The 16,357-nt window shown below is 42.6% G+C and overlaps 1 protein-coding gene across 3 annotated transcripts in view; it reads right to left on the bottom strand.

Moving 5' to 3' along the window:
* Positions 1 to 1,491: 1,491 nt before the first annotated feature.
* The window catches only part of ABHD2 (abhydrolase domain containing 2, acylglycerol lipase), a 43,206-nt gene continuing 28,340 nt past the window's right edge, over positions 1,492 to 16,357 (bottom strand). For all 3 annotated transcript variants that reach the window (XM_052807127.1, XM_052807125.1, XM_052807126.1), the window contains exons 7-11: positions 13,288 to 13,380; positions 11,485 to 11,595; positions 10,092 to 10,161; positions 9,125 to 9,209; positions 1,492 to 8,055 (exon numbers count right to left, since the gene is read on the bottom strand). In XM_052807127.1, the coding sequence (XP_052663087.1) occupies positions 7,859 to 8,055; positions 9,125 to 9,209; positions 10,092 to 10,161; positions 11,485 to 11,595; positions 13,288 to 13,380 (556 nt within the window). In that variant the 3' untranslated portion in view covers positions 1,492 to 7,858. The remainder of the gene's footprint in view (positions 8,056 to 9,124; positions 9,210 to 10,091; positions 10,162 to 11,484; positions 11,596 to 13,287; positions 13,381 to 16,357) is intronic.

Below are 16,357 nucleotides of genomic sequence, written 5' to 3'. Positions count from 1 at the left end.
AGTAGGGAAAAATAACAGAAGATGATTTCTGCAGAAACACATGAGCCAGAAGCTTTGCCACACGCTCCAGGGAAGCTATCATCCTGGAGGAGAGTCCTTCCACATGCTGCAGGAAGGGCCACAGCTAAGCCCTCCATCCTGCTTTGGGTCTTAGCCCTGGCACAGCTGTAGGTCTGGCTCTGGAGCATTCCTCCAGCCAGCAACCTAGTGATCCTAGGAGAACCTGGGGGCTGACACAGGACTGTCACAACCTGCTCTCATCCACCAGAAAAAATAGCCCTTCAGTATTTTCAGGGCAGGCATTCAGCTTTTTAAGCTGATGCCATCTCCATTCTCCACCAGAGTGGCATCAAAGAGCTCTCTTGGCCAGAAGACAAAAAGCAACTAGGAAAGGCTTGAGCATCACTGGTGCTTGTGTCACATGCTGCAAGGGAGAGAGGGGGAGAAGATAAAGTCACCCCCCACCTAGCTCCCCAAGTTGGGCTCAGGGAAAGCTGAGCTGCGAGCCTCTGTCAACTGCCAAGAAAGCCACACACTCCTTTGTTCAAGAGCCTGCTAGACATCCTATGCTTAGCCACCAAGCCCAGCCTCAGCAGATGTGACAGCCAGGGCAATTGTTGGATGCTCCTATAAATAGCAGGAATTGTTAAGACTGACTTCTCCCTAGAGGCTTTCTGTAACAGCTCTGTCCTTGTTCTGCTCTCTGGAACAGAGAGGCAGAAGGCATCTCCAGCTGGAGATGACAGCATGGCAGGGGCTGGCACACCAAACATGTTTTACATACAGCCCCTGTGCAGTCTTCCCATTTACCTACTTGATACTCACTTCAGCTTTCAGTGGGCAATGAGCCAGGTCTTTGAGAGGTGGACACAGAAGCTGCAACAAGTGAAAGATGGAGAAAACACCCCCAACACTGCCACAGCTCTTGTCCTCCCCACCCCAGAAATATGGAAGGACTGCAAGCTTGAGGTTTCTCCCTCAAAGGAGGGATTAATTCACATTTCCTAGAACAATTAGGGCCCTTGCATTTACCACTAGAATAGCCAACTAGTGGGTCAAAACATAGAGGCAACACCATAGTTCATGAAACAGGAGTTACTGACAAAAGTTGTCCTGTCTGGAAGTGAGGGAGCAGCAAACCAACTCCTGCCTTAGTGTATACCACAGGGGTATAAGGACAGACTTCCCCCAAGAGTCTTGTTTTAGATAGCACTAGTGAACAGAAACTAACATCTAATACTAATTCACATGTAAGGCCTGGGACTAAAGGATTCCTCTTGTTCCTCCTTTAGCTAATCCAAACTTCATAACTGAGGGAACATGTTCGGATACCCAGTTGCATTTTAATCAGTATTACCTTGTTAGCCCAGTATATTCCCACATCAGATTATCTTCTCCCCACTGCTGAGGAAGCAAGTGAGAAAGCATGGCTGCTTTGCCTGTCAAAGTTGGACTTCATCACCTAGTAACATTGCACACAGTCACTACATGTAGCACTGACTTCAATAAGTCCTTTATTTTTAAATAAAGAAATCCCACTGAATCAAAGATAACAAAATTACATTTTGTTTTGCAATGACCTCCATTTTACACCACACAGAAGAACAAAAAAATCAAAGAAAAAATCAAAGACATTGTTTCATATATATTTTTATATATAATTTTAAAGGTAAACATCAGCAGATATAGAAAAATTGCATTGCTAGTTGCAAATCATCTCCCCTGCAGCTGTCAGCTCCAGAGAATCTGACTCAGAACATGGCAGCAGGGAGAGTGTCTCAGTATACAAGCTTTTTCAGGGCAGCATTTAGAGGTGGTTGCAGAGTATAATTTTGCCAATTTGAAAATATTTTCATAGTAAACTGCTCACCAAGAACATTAGAAGTCACTCAGCCTGTTCTAACACAGCTGCATGGGCAAAATGAGAAGAGCACAGGTCTGTTCTTCCTGAACTCTCCACACACCTCTTCAGCTTGGGATTTTCAGAGAAAGAGGTTATGCTTTCTCAAGAAGAATGTCTAGTGATCTGTCACTGAGAATTATGGTCAAGCTGTCAAGTAACACAATGACAAAACATGCTCCTTTGCAAAGCTGCTGACTTGGGCTAAGCAGTAGGGTTTGGTTATATCAAATACAAGTGGGTTTTGTTTGGCTTTTTTTTTTTTTTTAAAGACTTCCCAGTTGGCAGGGGCCATGAGAAGGGTCAACATCCCAGTAGAGCTACAGTGGAGATCCTAGAAGGAAGTTCTGTATCTAATCAAAGCTCTTGCATGACCAGAGATAGACAATGCAAGCTTGTCATTCAGACAGAAGCAAAAAGGCTTTGTATAGAGCCACCTCGTGGGATTAGGCTCCTTACTGGCATTAAAACTACCTGGCTTAGGCAAGGCCATTGGGTGAGACAGAAAGAAAAGCCTTTATCCACAAGTGGAGCTTTTGGAGAGTGTTATCAGATAGACTTGAAAAAGGCTGTTCGATACCAGCAGAGCCAACCTGATAAATGCTGCCCTGGATTGCAGTGTTTGTGTCCATGGATTAACCAGCAAAACCAAGAATACAGATGTTCAGAATGCAACGGTTCAGGATAACCCTAGAAACCCTTGCACCACAGCATGGAAAGCTGGCAACTGCTTTGACTCATTGATGGTACTTATGCCTAAGCTCCCCCAACAGCTGAGAAAGTCCAGGCCAGTGTAACAGACACTCCCAGCGATAAAAGGGGTACAGTTACAAGGCACCCCTCCCTCAGTCTGGTGTTGCACTGAGGCATTCTAAGCTTGGAGAAAACTCAGAAAGTCCTCACACCAAGAAGGGCTCTTTGCTTTTCACCTAGAAGCCATGAAGGAGACACTGCTCTGAGTCACTGTGGCTCCAGGACCTGCCCAGCCAACTGACCCATCTAATAAGTAAGGACACATGGAGTATGACTCAAGCCAGAAACAAGATGCTCTTCACAACAAATGACTTATGCACCACAAGGCTAGGGCCTTTTCTGGTCTCCTGGAAAAAGACTGTGAAGAATTTCAATAAGCTCCAGACAGGCATAATATTTCTAGAAAAACTTGGAAGCAATCCAGGTGACTAAACTGTTTGGCAATTAAATGCTGAAGTTGCTACTCTCTACTCTTTCGAGATGTAGTCACTTAGGCAACCTACCTCCAGCTACGCTGCTGGAGAGTTAATAGACACAAGAACTTTGGAATTATAAGGTAACAAGTCACATATTAGGCAAAGCAAACCCTCCTTCTATGACTCAATCCCTACTGCTAGAGGAGCAGAGAGCTGAAAATGATCCACTGCTTATGTACACTGTTATTTTAAGCCTTGAAATAGACTGTAGCTAGTTGTAGGCTGCCCACAAGGGTCCTTTAAGTTAGCACACACTTGTACAGTGTACACCACCAGAGGTGTCTCACTATCTAGTGTCTGAAAATTCATTTACTAAAAAGCAAAGCCCCAAAGGCTCTGACAGAGCTGTTACTGAAGTCTCTAGATATGCTGATGTCAAGGGAGGGGGGAAAAAAAGGGCAAGGCACCATGTGTCAAAGGGCTGTGGTCTAGGAACTTGTGACAGACCCAGGACAGATGACACACAGGTAGCTTGGCTAAATTCAGTACCAGAGCTAATAGTTCCCAACATCTTTGCTTAATGCCCTGTCTTGGTAACCTGTATCTTCATAAACAGGAACTGCAGAAAAAAAAAAAGACTACAGGGAAGTGCAAGTGTCTGTCTTTACAGTGCAACTACAACACTGCCAAACCCATCTGAAAACACCGTCAATTTAGAAGCTAAGGGACCATTAAAAATGCTGGCAGATCTGATGTAGTAGAAGCTGCAAGTTCCTTGTGTTCAGTAAGAGCAAGTCCTAGCTGCTCACCTACAATCTTCAGATCTCTCCAGACACTGACAAAGGAGATGGTTGGACCAGCCTAACCAAAGAGTAATAGTTCTACAACTTGCTATCTGATTGAGAGAGTCCTTGGGGTTTATGGTCAAGTGCTACTTACATCCAGTGACAGGAAAGAGGTGTGCATACCACATGAGACTACCTGTGGAAGAGCTCTGCTAATGCTTTTTCTAATCCCAGTTTAAAACTAAACAGAGCACATGACAGATTCATCATGCTGTAATTTTGTACTGCACTATCAGACTATACCGTAATGATCTACAAAAGCACACTTCAACACCTCATGTCCTGACAAAAGATGAAAGAGATGACTTCACCTTTAAGACTTAAAAATTCAGATTGCATTTAAGGTTGAGTTCACTGGGAAAATGAAGACCACCTGCCCACATCACACAACTAGTATTGCCTTATTTTGGGAGAAAAGGGTATTTCAGATCAAGACTCTACATCCTATGCATCTTGGGGTACTGGCACTAGGTATCAGTTGCCAGTCACTGTCAGCAGCAAGATTTAATACACAATTCCTTTCTTTGAAGGTCTTTAGATAACATGCACTGCAGCTTAACTTTCTCCTCTCCCACTTTCCTAAGATCTCTAAGTTACTGCTGCAAGTCTGACACCATGAGTCTTGCTCTGAAAGCAGCATCAAATTGGGTGAGATGAGAACATGTTTTTTGTTCTACTGCTTCCACCTACAACAAGCTTAGTAAGCTGAACCTCAGGCTCCAGAAACCTTGCACAAACAAGCCGTGACAAAAGTTCTCCTTCCCCAAAGAGGCTAGAATTAGTTGGTCAAGTCACAAGTGGTTTGAACAGCTGTAGATGCAAGTGCAAAAACAGGTCAAAGGAGCAAGACAGAGACCCATATTACTTCTGTAGTTGAGAGTTTCAGAAAGACCACAGCATTGGCACTTCTGAAGTATGAAGGCTTGGGTTGCGGGGGAAGGAAGGAGTGTTCCTCAAAAATACCCTCCAACTTTAAAGAAAAAAAAAATCTGATTAGACAAAGCCACAGCTCCTGCTGCTTTGAGAATTGCCCAGTTGCTCACCTTATTTTAGAAAACTTGCCTAAAAACTGGTCATTGATTGACTGGCGATCTGCTGTAGTGAAATCAGTTTGAAACAAGGGTACATTTGACAAGAAGGTCGCTTCCTCATACCTCAGGAACAGAAAAACCCATTTGAAAGCCTAGTTCATCAAGAATGATCTTCTTTACAAAATGGAAGAAGGAAATTTTTTTTCCAAGAAAAAGCTTTCCAAGACAAAGCTCCGCTTTCAGAGGGACTGGCATGACTTGGCCAAAAAGCAGAGGCAAAACACTTGCCTTGCCTCAGCATTAACCTTCCCAGACAGTACCCAGCCAGTTCTCACCCTCCTGACTTTCACATTCCAGGCAAGTCAACTGAACTGTTCTGCCAATCTGGTGTCCTGGGGAAGAAGGCAGCCAGTTGAGGAACTGGGCAGAGCACCCCTGCTTTTGATAAGGCTCTCAAGTTGAGGAAGGCAGATATTTTGCTCTCAAAGGAGGTCAGATGCATGCTGACCTTTCTTTCATAGGTATCCACATGTTGGGTTATATGATGGGCTTTTCACCTCAACAGTGGTATTGGTACCAAGGACAACTTCTGTTCCTCTAGAGCTGTCTGAAGTTGATACTCATCTCGGCATAGTAAAGCTGGATTGAGGAAGGACACATGAAGCATGGGAAGGGCAGTTTTGTTTCCTCAAGGCAGACAGCCATGACCTGTGTAAGCTACAGCTGTAGCATGAAAGTCAAAACACTTCTAAAGTTGTAACCCACTGGAGATAAAAACCATACTCCCTTAACACACCTAAATTTATACTGTATCTATTTGATGTGTACAAGTGTTGTTTACACTCCACTTCTGTTGACGTGAGAAGATATTTAAGTCATATCCAATGAATATTACATGAGCAGCTACTTAAGCAAAAATCTGAAATGTCTTTTATGACAGATTTTAGTGATATACAGATGCAGTATGAATAAGAGGATAACAACATAGAGACAAGATATCCATCAGCTAAGAATATCCTTGCTAACTGATGCCTTAAAATAGTTCTTAAGGAACAGCCACAAGCATGGCCAAGTCTTGCTATAGCTTTATTTGGTCACATCTTTTCTTTGAAGAAAAAAGGAAACCTGGATTTACTAACAAGGAGAATGTGCAGATATCCACAGTTCCTTGTAACAGGCCAAGGTGTCTGGCCTAAGGCAAATGAAAGGAATTTCCTGATATGATAATGCACCTTTGCTACAATAGTTAATTATTGCTTTATTTAAACAAAACACCACCTCTCCAACCTACTGAAGTTCAGTGACAGGACAGTCCAGAAGGCTTGTTCTCCTGTATTACCAGACTGAAGTCTTGCAGCTTGTTTCATCCTTAAGCTATAAACTAAAGTGCCTGTAACACAGACCAAGGCTGAAGCAATAAAGTGCTAATTGATGCCGGAAGTATGACAGGAAAAGAACTTTACTGATACAGTGATAGAGAAGTCCTGAGGATGGATTAATGACACTACCATATTGACAGAACAAACAGTAAAAAAAGATTTTGACCACGAAGTTTCAGTCTCCAGATTGTCATGGGACAACTTTCCTTCCAGGGGATAGACTAGAGTCTTTAATCATCTTGGCACAGAACATAACAGCCACTTGAGGGAAAAGCACAAGGGAGTAGGCATCTTTCCTGCAAACAGCTTTCACACTTCACTTTGCACATTAAAACTAGAAGAGGATGTCTGGGTGTGGAAAAGGAATTCAAGTGAGGAAGAGCCCAGTGTCTTACTGGAGCCAGTAATCCTACAGCATTTACACAGATATGGAAGTAGTTAGCCATGCAAAGATTATCATTTTAGTTGCACAGGGCTAGAGACATCCAGTTCCCCATCAACTGTAAGGCAAGTCATGTGTCTGAAAACCATCTGATGCTTTGAAAGCTAAGGGGAAGAATTTTGGTATGATTTACCCTGACATAAGGGGAATAAATCTAAAATAGATACATTCCCCCCAACAAATTAATCCCTAACAGAATACATAATTGTCTATGAAATATTCTTAAAAACAGATTGAGCTCACAGAAAGATCCTGCAGATTCTTAATCACTGGTTTCCATTTGGAAGCCAGAGCCAGCTTTAAAAAGCCCTGGGTTAAACAAAAAAATCCAGTACTAAAAAGATGACTACATTTAAAAAGAGGCAAAGATGACAAGAAGGTGACTGATCTGGTCTTGGTGTGAGAACAAATTAACATAGAAACATTAACTGGTATTACCAGCCTGCAGCTTTTCTCTACTTGGAGTCCCAGCATAAAGACAGCCCAATCCACAGACAGCTGAAGCATGGAAAAGTTAAGTATTTTTAAACTGATTGACTTGTGTAAGTGCATTCCTAGGAACTAAAGGGCCTCCCTTGAGATGGTGCAAGGCTGGAACTCCACTTGCAGTCAAGCATCTGTTTTTCCAAGCCACACTGTAGTGGCTTACAGACTGAACCACTCACTGGCTTGTGGCTTGGTACAGGGTTTTTCCAGCACCAGGACAAAGAACAGAGTCATAGTTACACTGTAATCTGCACCTAGACAAACACTTCAGATCAAGTTTTTGACCAGCAGGTGAAGAGATTTTGACATCTGAAACCTCTGCTATATTAAAGCAAGCAGTCTTTAGCTCAATAACCCTGTAACAAGTCAGAGTCAGCAACCTAATTCTTCAAGCAGAGCAGTAAATTACAAACCCAAGTGACTATATATGCAAAGATGCTCTGACCAGATACTAACCTCCACTTTAACTCCCCTTTGGAAGAAAACATTGTGATCAAACCCCAGCCATAGGATATCAAAGAGAATGGAACCTGAAGCAGCAGGTGAGGGAACAAGATGTTCCCAAAGGGCGAGATACACTGAAGTGATCCGTAGTCTTTGGGTCAACTACTCCTGGCCAGATACAGCCTGCTCTGTGTCTGAGCAGTGAGACTTTGTCTTCTCCCACTGGCAGATGGCATTGGCATACTGTACCACAAGCTTATCCATCCAGGTAAGAGGTTCCGGGAATAGTACAGACCCCTCAAAAAATCCCAGGTGGCCTCCATGAAGGGGCAGCACATGCATGACATTTTCCCTTTTCTCTGTAAAACAAAACAAGGCACAAAGTTCCAGAAGGTTAACATTTTGGAGCTGAGAATGAAACCATCTTAAGTTATGATAATCAACTTGACCCTTGGCATAGCATCTGAACCAAAGGAGCAGTCACATGTAGGAAGCAGAAATGCACTGAGAAAGGCCACAGCTGCTTTGAAGTCCAAAGCACATAACCTCACTACTTCACAGAACAGGACAGTCTGCAGGAACCGATCCCAGCCAGTAAGATTAGTCTGCCCAAGAAACACTGCTGGCTGGGCCCTTACAGCAGTACCTGTATTGCCATAACAACACTCAATCTTTAGCAAATGAGTATCTTTAACTCGCAGGCACTGGAACTAGGACTGTTAGCATCATGTCGAGCTGCACTAAGCTCTGACAGTATATCAGCCACCTTGTTCCATGTATAGTGAGAAAATCCCTGTGCTTTCTTCTGTCTGGAAGCAGCTGTGAATAAATTCTCTGCTCACAGCTTTCAAACAGGAAAATAATTAACCCTGCTTCCCTCCCTGTGCATCCACTATTTGTGTGACAAAGCAGCAGCCAGCTCCCTCTTCCGAGCTTCTAAAGGTAATTTGCCTTTTTCCTTGGCTGAAGATAGACAGCTCACAGAACTCTTTTCAAGGGAGAGATCCTAGTCCAGTACCAAATAACACAGCCATGCATGTGCCCCCCCCTTTCATCAGCAAAGGGGACTGTTCATATGTACTTGATCAAAACTTTCACTATAACAACCCATCTTTCTACTAAATCCCAGTGAGGAATGAAGACATGGGGGAGCATTTTTCCATTCAAGAATGTAACCTGAATGTAACCTGCTGGCTATCAACACAAGCCAAAACAGCAGAAGGTGCCTGAAAGGACCCAAGTTCCTCCTGCTCAAGGTTAGCCTTGTTAGTTCTAGCAACTGGTGATTTAAAGACACTTAGTACACCTCCCACAGGATTACAGATGTAAGGAGGCAAGTCAAGCTGCTTTGAAATCATGGATCATGATGTGATAAGGAAGCTGCAGGTACACAAATACGCACAGCTGGAGGAAACTGCTTCAACATACCTGAAAGAGCTTTTGGAATTGATAGAAGACTCTCATGCACAAGAGGGTCATCAGCAGCATTAACCAACAGAAGAGGAACATAGATCTGCATCAAGAAACATGGCAGAAAAGGAAAAACAGTAAGGGGTTGGTATTTAAATTTCAGTCTACCAACTGTAAAAGCATCTTAGCTTAACTTAATTAAGACATCTTATTTCAGAATGGCCCTGGACCTGCAGAAGCATCAGAAAAGCAGAAAGAGTCGAAATTTAAGGCTGGTGGCTTTTCACCAATGGAGATCGTAACAGCACTTGATTTTTTTTTTTTTCCTCCCAACTCAATTGTATGAAAGGGGCAGGGATGCATCAGAGCAAATACAGATTGAGTCACAGATCTTCCCCATTCTCAGAATTCACATAGCTACACCCTTTTTTGCTCTGTATTGCTTTGCACATCAGGCAGCTAGTACCAGCTCTATTATGGACACCTTGGTTGAAGTCCAGGGAACTCCCTTGGAACATCTCCATCCTCTGGCTCAGTAGATCTGAGGGGATCTCAGTGGAATTAATTCCACTTCTGCAAAACTTTGGTCTGCTAAGCATCTGCCTGCTAGATAGCATCCTGAGTGTCTTCCACAGTATTAAGTCTTTCTTCCTTGAAACTGCAGGTTCCATACCACCACCCATTTCTGACCTTATATCCTCATACACTCAGAGCAGTTCAGCTGAATGCATGGCTTTATCTAGATCACCTGGGTGCTACTACCTGTCAGAGTTATAAGCTCTTAAGAGCCCAGAGCATCTAGCCCCAGTATTAGAGGTAGCAAGAACCGAAATCCCACTCCAATATACTGTGTCTGTATACAGATTATTTCTGAAAATCCCAGCTAAGACAGCTGTGTCTAGATATCAACAACAGAAACCACAGTGTGTTCTCTCTCCAGTAGGAAAATGAAGGTACAAAAGCAGTCTCTATTACAAGAGATTACCCTGTGCAAGTAATGCAGGCAGCTTTCTTCTTCATAGTATTCCTTCAGGGAACTGTAGCCATGGAACTTCCTGAAATAGAGAAGACTGTCATTGCAATCATCTGCTTCTAGTATCCATGTGACTCTTACTTTCAAGTGAGGGCATACATGCAGAGACAGGAACAATGCCTCAATCTTCATAGACAATGCTTTTTTCCTACCCAGTGTCTCTGCAAAACTCACCTTTGGCAGCACATGCCTTTATGCTTTCTGTGCTTACTCAAACATTGTGATAGCATGGGCAAGTTAAAAATGCAAGTTGAAGTCTAGCAGCCTTCAGAGCATTTATTTTGAAGCATCCCACTTAAGTAATAGTACATATGGAAGAAAAAAAATTACTATCTTGTTCATCTTTACCTGAAAGCCTCTTCAAATACAAAACCACCACAGATTATGAACTTCATACTGAACAAAAGGGCATGCCTACAAGCCACCCAGAATTCACTGTGATTCCAGTTCTTTGCCAAATCCTTAGCACTCCATCCCAAACCAAGAACTCAGTCAACCTATACTCATGTGCATTTTTGTGGGGTTTTTGTTTGTTTGTTTTGGTTTGTTTGTTTTTTTTGTTTTTTTTTTTTTACATAAGAGGCAACATAGCTGTTGTCCCTGAGGCCTTTCTAGTTTGGGCCAAGGGATGAGTAGGGAGATTTCCCTAGGAATGGCTTTTAAAAAGCAGCTAGCAATACTCCCAGTCTGCCAAAAGTGTTATAGCTGTATAGCTGACAGTTTAAAGCTTCATTTTGGAAAGGTGTCAATGCCTCATACAGAACACACCATGGTATGAACACTGCCACTGAAGAAAGTGCTATGTTGTTTTCAAGGACACAGACAGTAACACACTAACTGCTTAATAAAGCAGAGAGCTTAATTTAGGTGTTAGTATGACAAGTAAAAAAGATTGTATTATCTCAGCCAATCCTAATGTTTATTGAGAAGGCAGTAGTGTTTTTTGGGGAGAAGTTGGTGTTTTGTCCCGTCCCCCCCCAAAATTCAAGCAGGGCTAAGAACATTCATGAGCAGTTCTGAGCTGCTTTCCACATTCTGCACTGCTTTTTGCTAGAGCTTGCAGCAGAACTGGCCTCTTCCTATGTTATTGAAGGCTGCAGTTTCAGATTTACTGATAAATAAATGCCTCCTGGATGATTCTACAGAAGCTGTGACTGTCAATAGTAAGTTGGGTTTTTTTCCTGATAAGTTTTATTCAATGTGAAGGCAAGGAAGAATTTCTGAGGTTGTCAGCACTGTATTTCAGCAGATTCCTACAGGTGCAGCAAGGCACACGCAAAAGCAACACTTGAAAGAAAAGGTACTTTCAGAGATCCACGCAAGATCAGAGAATCACCTTTCATACCTCATAACGTTATCATCAATCTGCATAAGTGATGTTGCTGTATAGAGTTTGCTCAGATCAGCATCTGACAGGCTTTGTGGCTTCTTCATGTTATCTCCAAAAAGAACTTGCCTGAAAGAGTAACGTCAAGAAAGACAACCAAATAACATAAGGGCAGCAAAGCCATGACCTGTTCAAGGACAAAGTTTACCAAGTCTGACAAGATAACAATAGAATTAGACTACATATACATGAGGCTTTCTTGGGACCAGCTTATTTGTCCACCTCCCTTTGCAGCAAGACATAACAGAAACCCTAGCAGCCTCTTTATAGAAAACAAATGTTTTCCTGTTATACTGAAAAACTGCATGAGGGGCCTCTAAAAAGAATCTTCCCAGAACAGACAGTGCTAAGGGTATTTGGAACAGAGGCTAGGTTACAGGGAGGGTCCTTTGGCTTCAGACCAAAGCCGTGGGTGGCTCGGGTGAGAGCACTAGCAGTCCTGGGCATAGCATCTCCACCATCTGGTCCTAAAGTCTCCCCAGCACAGATATTAGGTTCGTTCACACAGCAGAAATTACTTGGGACATTACCTTAGCAGAAAGCTATTTACTATGGACACTTGTCATAATTAGTTATTGCCCTCAGGAGAGGACGTGTTTCTTTACCAGAACAAGCTGCTCCCCTAACAAATAGAACAAAAGCCACAAGTTGGAAAGGGGTTTTTATTCTCTTTCAGAGGCAGCTGCAGGGCAGAGCAGAAGGGAGGCTAGGTTTGATTTGGGGGAGCTGCCTTAGAGCACAAGTGATTACAGAAAAAAAGTTTACTTAAGACTTGCCTTTCAGCCAGCACCGTTTTTTTCTGGGCTATGGATTTAAGTACCATTTAATGGGGGCTTACCTCACTTCACATGTGAAATTTGGGCAAGTTGTCTAAATATTTGTCAATCTGGAATGAATTATGTGGATCATCCTGTATGTCAGCTGTCCCAATTCCTTCTACAAGTGTTTCATACTGCACAGGAGTGTAAACAATGAACCAAAAGTTTGCAAGTGACACATGCTCTTAATTGGAATGGGTTTTAGATATTCCCCTCCTTTTCCCTTGAGTCAGGCAACTTCAGATATACACAGATGAGGTACTTACACATTTACTGCCCTAGAAAGAAGTACCCAGAGAACTTCTGATGGAAGAAACAACAATACTGAGCATGCCACCTGTTTAACAAACACATTCCTTTGATATGCGAGAGCCACAGATCACAACAGCAGCACTGGGATCCTACAAGTACACTGGCACTCCAGGAAGAGCAACACTAAGTATTTTGCTAGCTACATGCTCTTTCTAGAGGAACAGCTAGAAGCCAGAGCTACAGTTTGACTATTTGCTTATTTGATAAGCAGCAGCCCCATACAGCAGATCTTGGATTAATCCTACCTGAGGTAGGTGACAGAACAAGAGGCTCCTGGAATAGGGAATTCTTTGGCTAGAAGTGAAGCAGATGCGGAACACTCCACTTTGAAGTCTAATTGCAATGTTTTCCTGTGCGCATCGTGTTTAGTCGTTAAGGAAGTCTCCTCGGAAGGCAAAAAGACAACAAAGCCTGCTTTCTTCTAACAAGATCACCAAAGCTTATTTGTAAATTTTATGGTATATGAATGAGACTGACACGGGCTTCCCTTCTCTGTTGGTTCATCTAAAGACCACTAAGCAAGGAACTGGTGCATCATCTTTCAGTAGTCCTATTTTATTTTAAAGGACCAAGACAAATCCAACATAGCAATTGACCCAATCAATACTATCAAAGTGATGTACTGCAGTACCTGTGAGAAAGGATGATCTTCTTCATGTTGTCTGCCATGAGGAAGTTATAAAATCTTCTACATTGATCCCACTGCATGAAGGTTTCCTGTGCCCTAGAAAAAACCATGCAAAACAACCAAAGCTGTTAATGGAGATCTTGAAAGATCAGATTAATACTCTGTAACATCTTCTGGCAGCCTAGAGGCAATGTAAACAAATCTCCAGGCCTTCCTGCCACAGCTTTAACCTTTTCCAGGAAATGACTTCCACTTCGATGAAGTTGGTAGGATCAGAAAACACATCTGCAGTCTCATTTTGCACAATGCAATTAGCTGTTTTGATAAGAGCATTTAACAGCCATCAGTCAAGATCTGCAACACTGACAAGAGGATTTTAGTATCCCTTTGCATAAGTTGAATGTAATTTACCTAACGGGACTACCAAGGAAAGGACTAAAACTTGTTGCTGAACAAAGTGTTGTCTATTGTGTATATTAGCTTTGCAGAGGAAATAATGTGTGCAGATGTTTCCAGTATCTACAGACACTATTATTGTTTTAGATTCATTGGCAGGAGCTGTAGGAATAAATACTAGTTGCAGCTGCAAGTGGCATCTGAGTTGAAGTCTCACCCATTTTCAAAGCAGAACAGCACTTCACAGCTTATCTGTTGTTAAAACAGAATTAAAGTCATCCAGACTTGTAAGCTCTGCCAGATACCAGCACTCCTTTGCTATGCAGGGTCATGGGCAGGTTATAGCTTTACTCTTAGCAGGGTTCACTGTTACTGAGGAAACACACTATCATTTACTGAGCAACCTAAGAATGCTGGGAGCAGTTTCAGCTACTGAAGTACTACCATTTAAACATTAACATACCATGAGAACTATAGCAGATTTAGCATGACCTCCCAAGCCACAACCTGCAAGTCCCCTACCAGAGCAAAAGCAAGCTATGTTTTCTTGTAGTAAGCCATGCTGGAGTATGGATTTATTAATTTTTTTGTTTTAAAAACCAACTTTCATGTCTTTTTGTCTAGCCAGACTATACCTACCATGTTTATGCCAGGGCAAGGGAATGAAGGAAGACAGGAAGATGCACATTTCTTTCTTCACAAAAGATTTTCCAAGCAAACCTATTAAGTTACTACAAGATGTTATAAGTTAAAGCTACTGCATTTCCCTGCAGTTCCTCTGATGTACAGTAGTACTACTAATATGAAGAGCTGCAAGCACTGAAAAAAAGGCAGCTTCTGGTATTTTGAAGACTGCACGGGTTTCAAAGCTGAGGACTCTCCCCACGGCCTGTAGCTATGGCAAAGATGCATTCCACAAGATCAAGAAGCAGAATCAAGCCTGTGCAGGCAAGATTAAGGAATGAGACATGTCCCCATTCAGCCTTGGGGAACAAGTTCCCCGGACTGTGTTAATTCATTAAACTAAGAGTCTCGTATTCTTCTGGCACATCCTAGTATTGCTGCTACTTTATTATGCCCATCTATGGGACTCATGCTTAATGCTCTGGAAAAGCTTTTTCATATTTCAGATCCCGGCTTCACATTGCTCACCACCACTTTTTTCCTTCACTTTCTAAAGTTATTTGGGGGATAAAGGCTGTACAAGCTAATAAAAAAAGAAAATGGAATTGTAAACTAACTGGTCACATCTACCTGGCTAATCCATTTTCATGTAGCCCAGAGGGATGAGGCCAATTATTTTACCAGACCAAGCCCAGGAAGGCAAACACTTAACCATTCCACCTGGAGGTGCTTTGTACCTCCTCCCTCCCACTTCTATAACCAGGGGCACAAGGCCCTCCCTATCCTGTCTTTTACTTAGTAGATATTTATTGATGTTGCTTTCCCCTAGCTCTTCAGCTAATTAGCCTTTAAAGCAGAAGTAGCTATGAGGTAGGGAGACACAAGATCTGAAAAGCCTTCCTGCTGATTGCCCAGTAATGCACAGCAGATGTTTTGACTGGATATTTGCTAGTAGATATTTACCCAGCAGGTGGAGACAAGAGCTCAATAATCCACACAACCCACTGAAGACTTGCACTGAACTCAAGACAAGCAGCTGTTATTTTTCCACACAAATATCCAAGTGCAGTATTGTTAAACAGGTTGTCCTTGCCCTGCTATTCTACCAGCACATCACGACACACTACTACAGAAATCGGCTTAGGGAATAGCATTACTCACATAATTTTGGAGACCAGAAATACAATATTGTGTAATTGCAGAAGATGAACCAAGTGGACTGCAGCCAGATGTGATCCTTGCAAACCCCATCTGATGGCTGCAATTGAAGAGCTGGCTTCAAAAGGATGCTCTGTGCTCCATGCCAGAACCCCAAGACAACTAAGAACATTTTACTTGAAACAAAACAGAAAAACTGTTCCTGAAAGCATCTGTTCAGATTTTAAGGGTGTGAACTCATGAGGACCTAGCAGTAGATTATATACTCTTTTAGCAGTAGTCACATCTGATCTCAAAAGGGATTAGGTATGCTGGAATATTACTGAAGTGCATATCAAGTTTTTACATCTTAATGCTTCCAGAAAAGCTTCTTACTTTCACCTGTAAGAGCTTAACTCATAAAAGGTGTCTTCAGACTGTATCAAACTGGTCCCAGCACAGGCAGAGCATCAGCAGCACCAAGAGAGTGCCAGCTACCTTGACCAGGCTGCGAGACCGAATTCCATAGCAAGCCCCTCACAGGGCTGCCATAGTTTCACCATTATCTGCCCAAAGGATCTTGACCCAAATACCCTAGTTTCAGCAACCCCATTTGCCTTTCAAATATTCTCAGGGCTCAAAAGTGCAGTTAAGTTACTGTAAAGTCAGCTACACCTTAGTAGTTGTCCATATCTACAGACAGTAAAAACTGAAAGTAGTAGCTTAGCCAGTTACACTGTTTTAATCTTTATTAACTGTGCATACATGGAAAGTTACTGCACACTAGTTGAGACACCAGTTTTCAAGCAGCAGTGCTGTACCCAGATCCTCCATCACTAAATGCAAGTGTTAGCACTAGGTGGAGCTGTTACAGCTCTTGAAGTGCTACAGCCTTGGCTTCCAGGCAGGGAACCAC

Source organism: Harpia harpyja, chromosome 14 (genome assembly GCF_026419915.1).
Source record: "Harpia harpyja isolate bHarHar1 chromosome 14, bHarHar1 primary haplotype, whole genome shotgun sequence".
In the NCBI taxonomy this organism is placed as follows: Eukaryota; Metazoa; Chordata; class Aves; order Accipitriformes; family Accipitridae; genus Harpia; species Harpia harpyja.
Note: the sequence above shows the minus strand (reverse complement) of the source record. Positions and strands in the feature narration are given on the sequence as shown.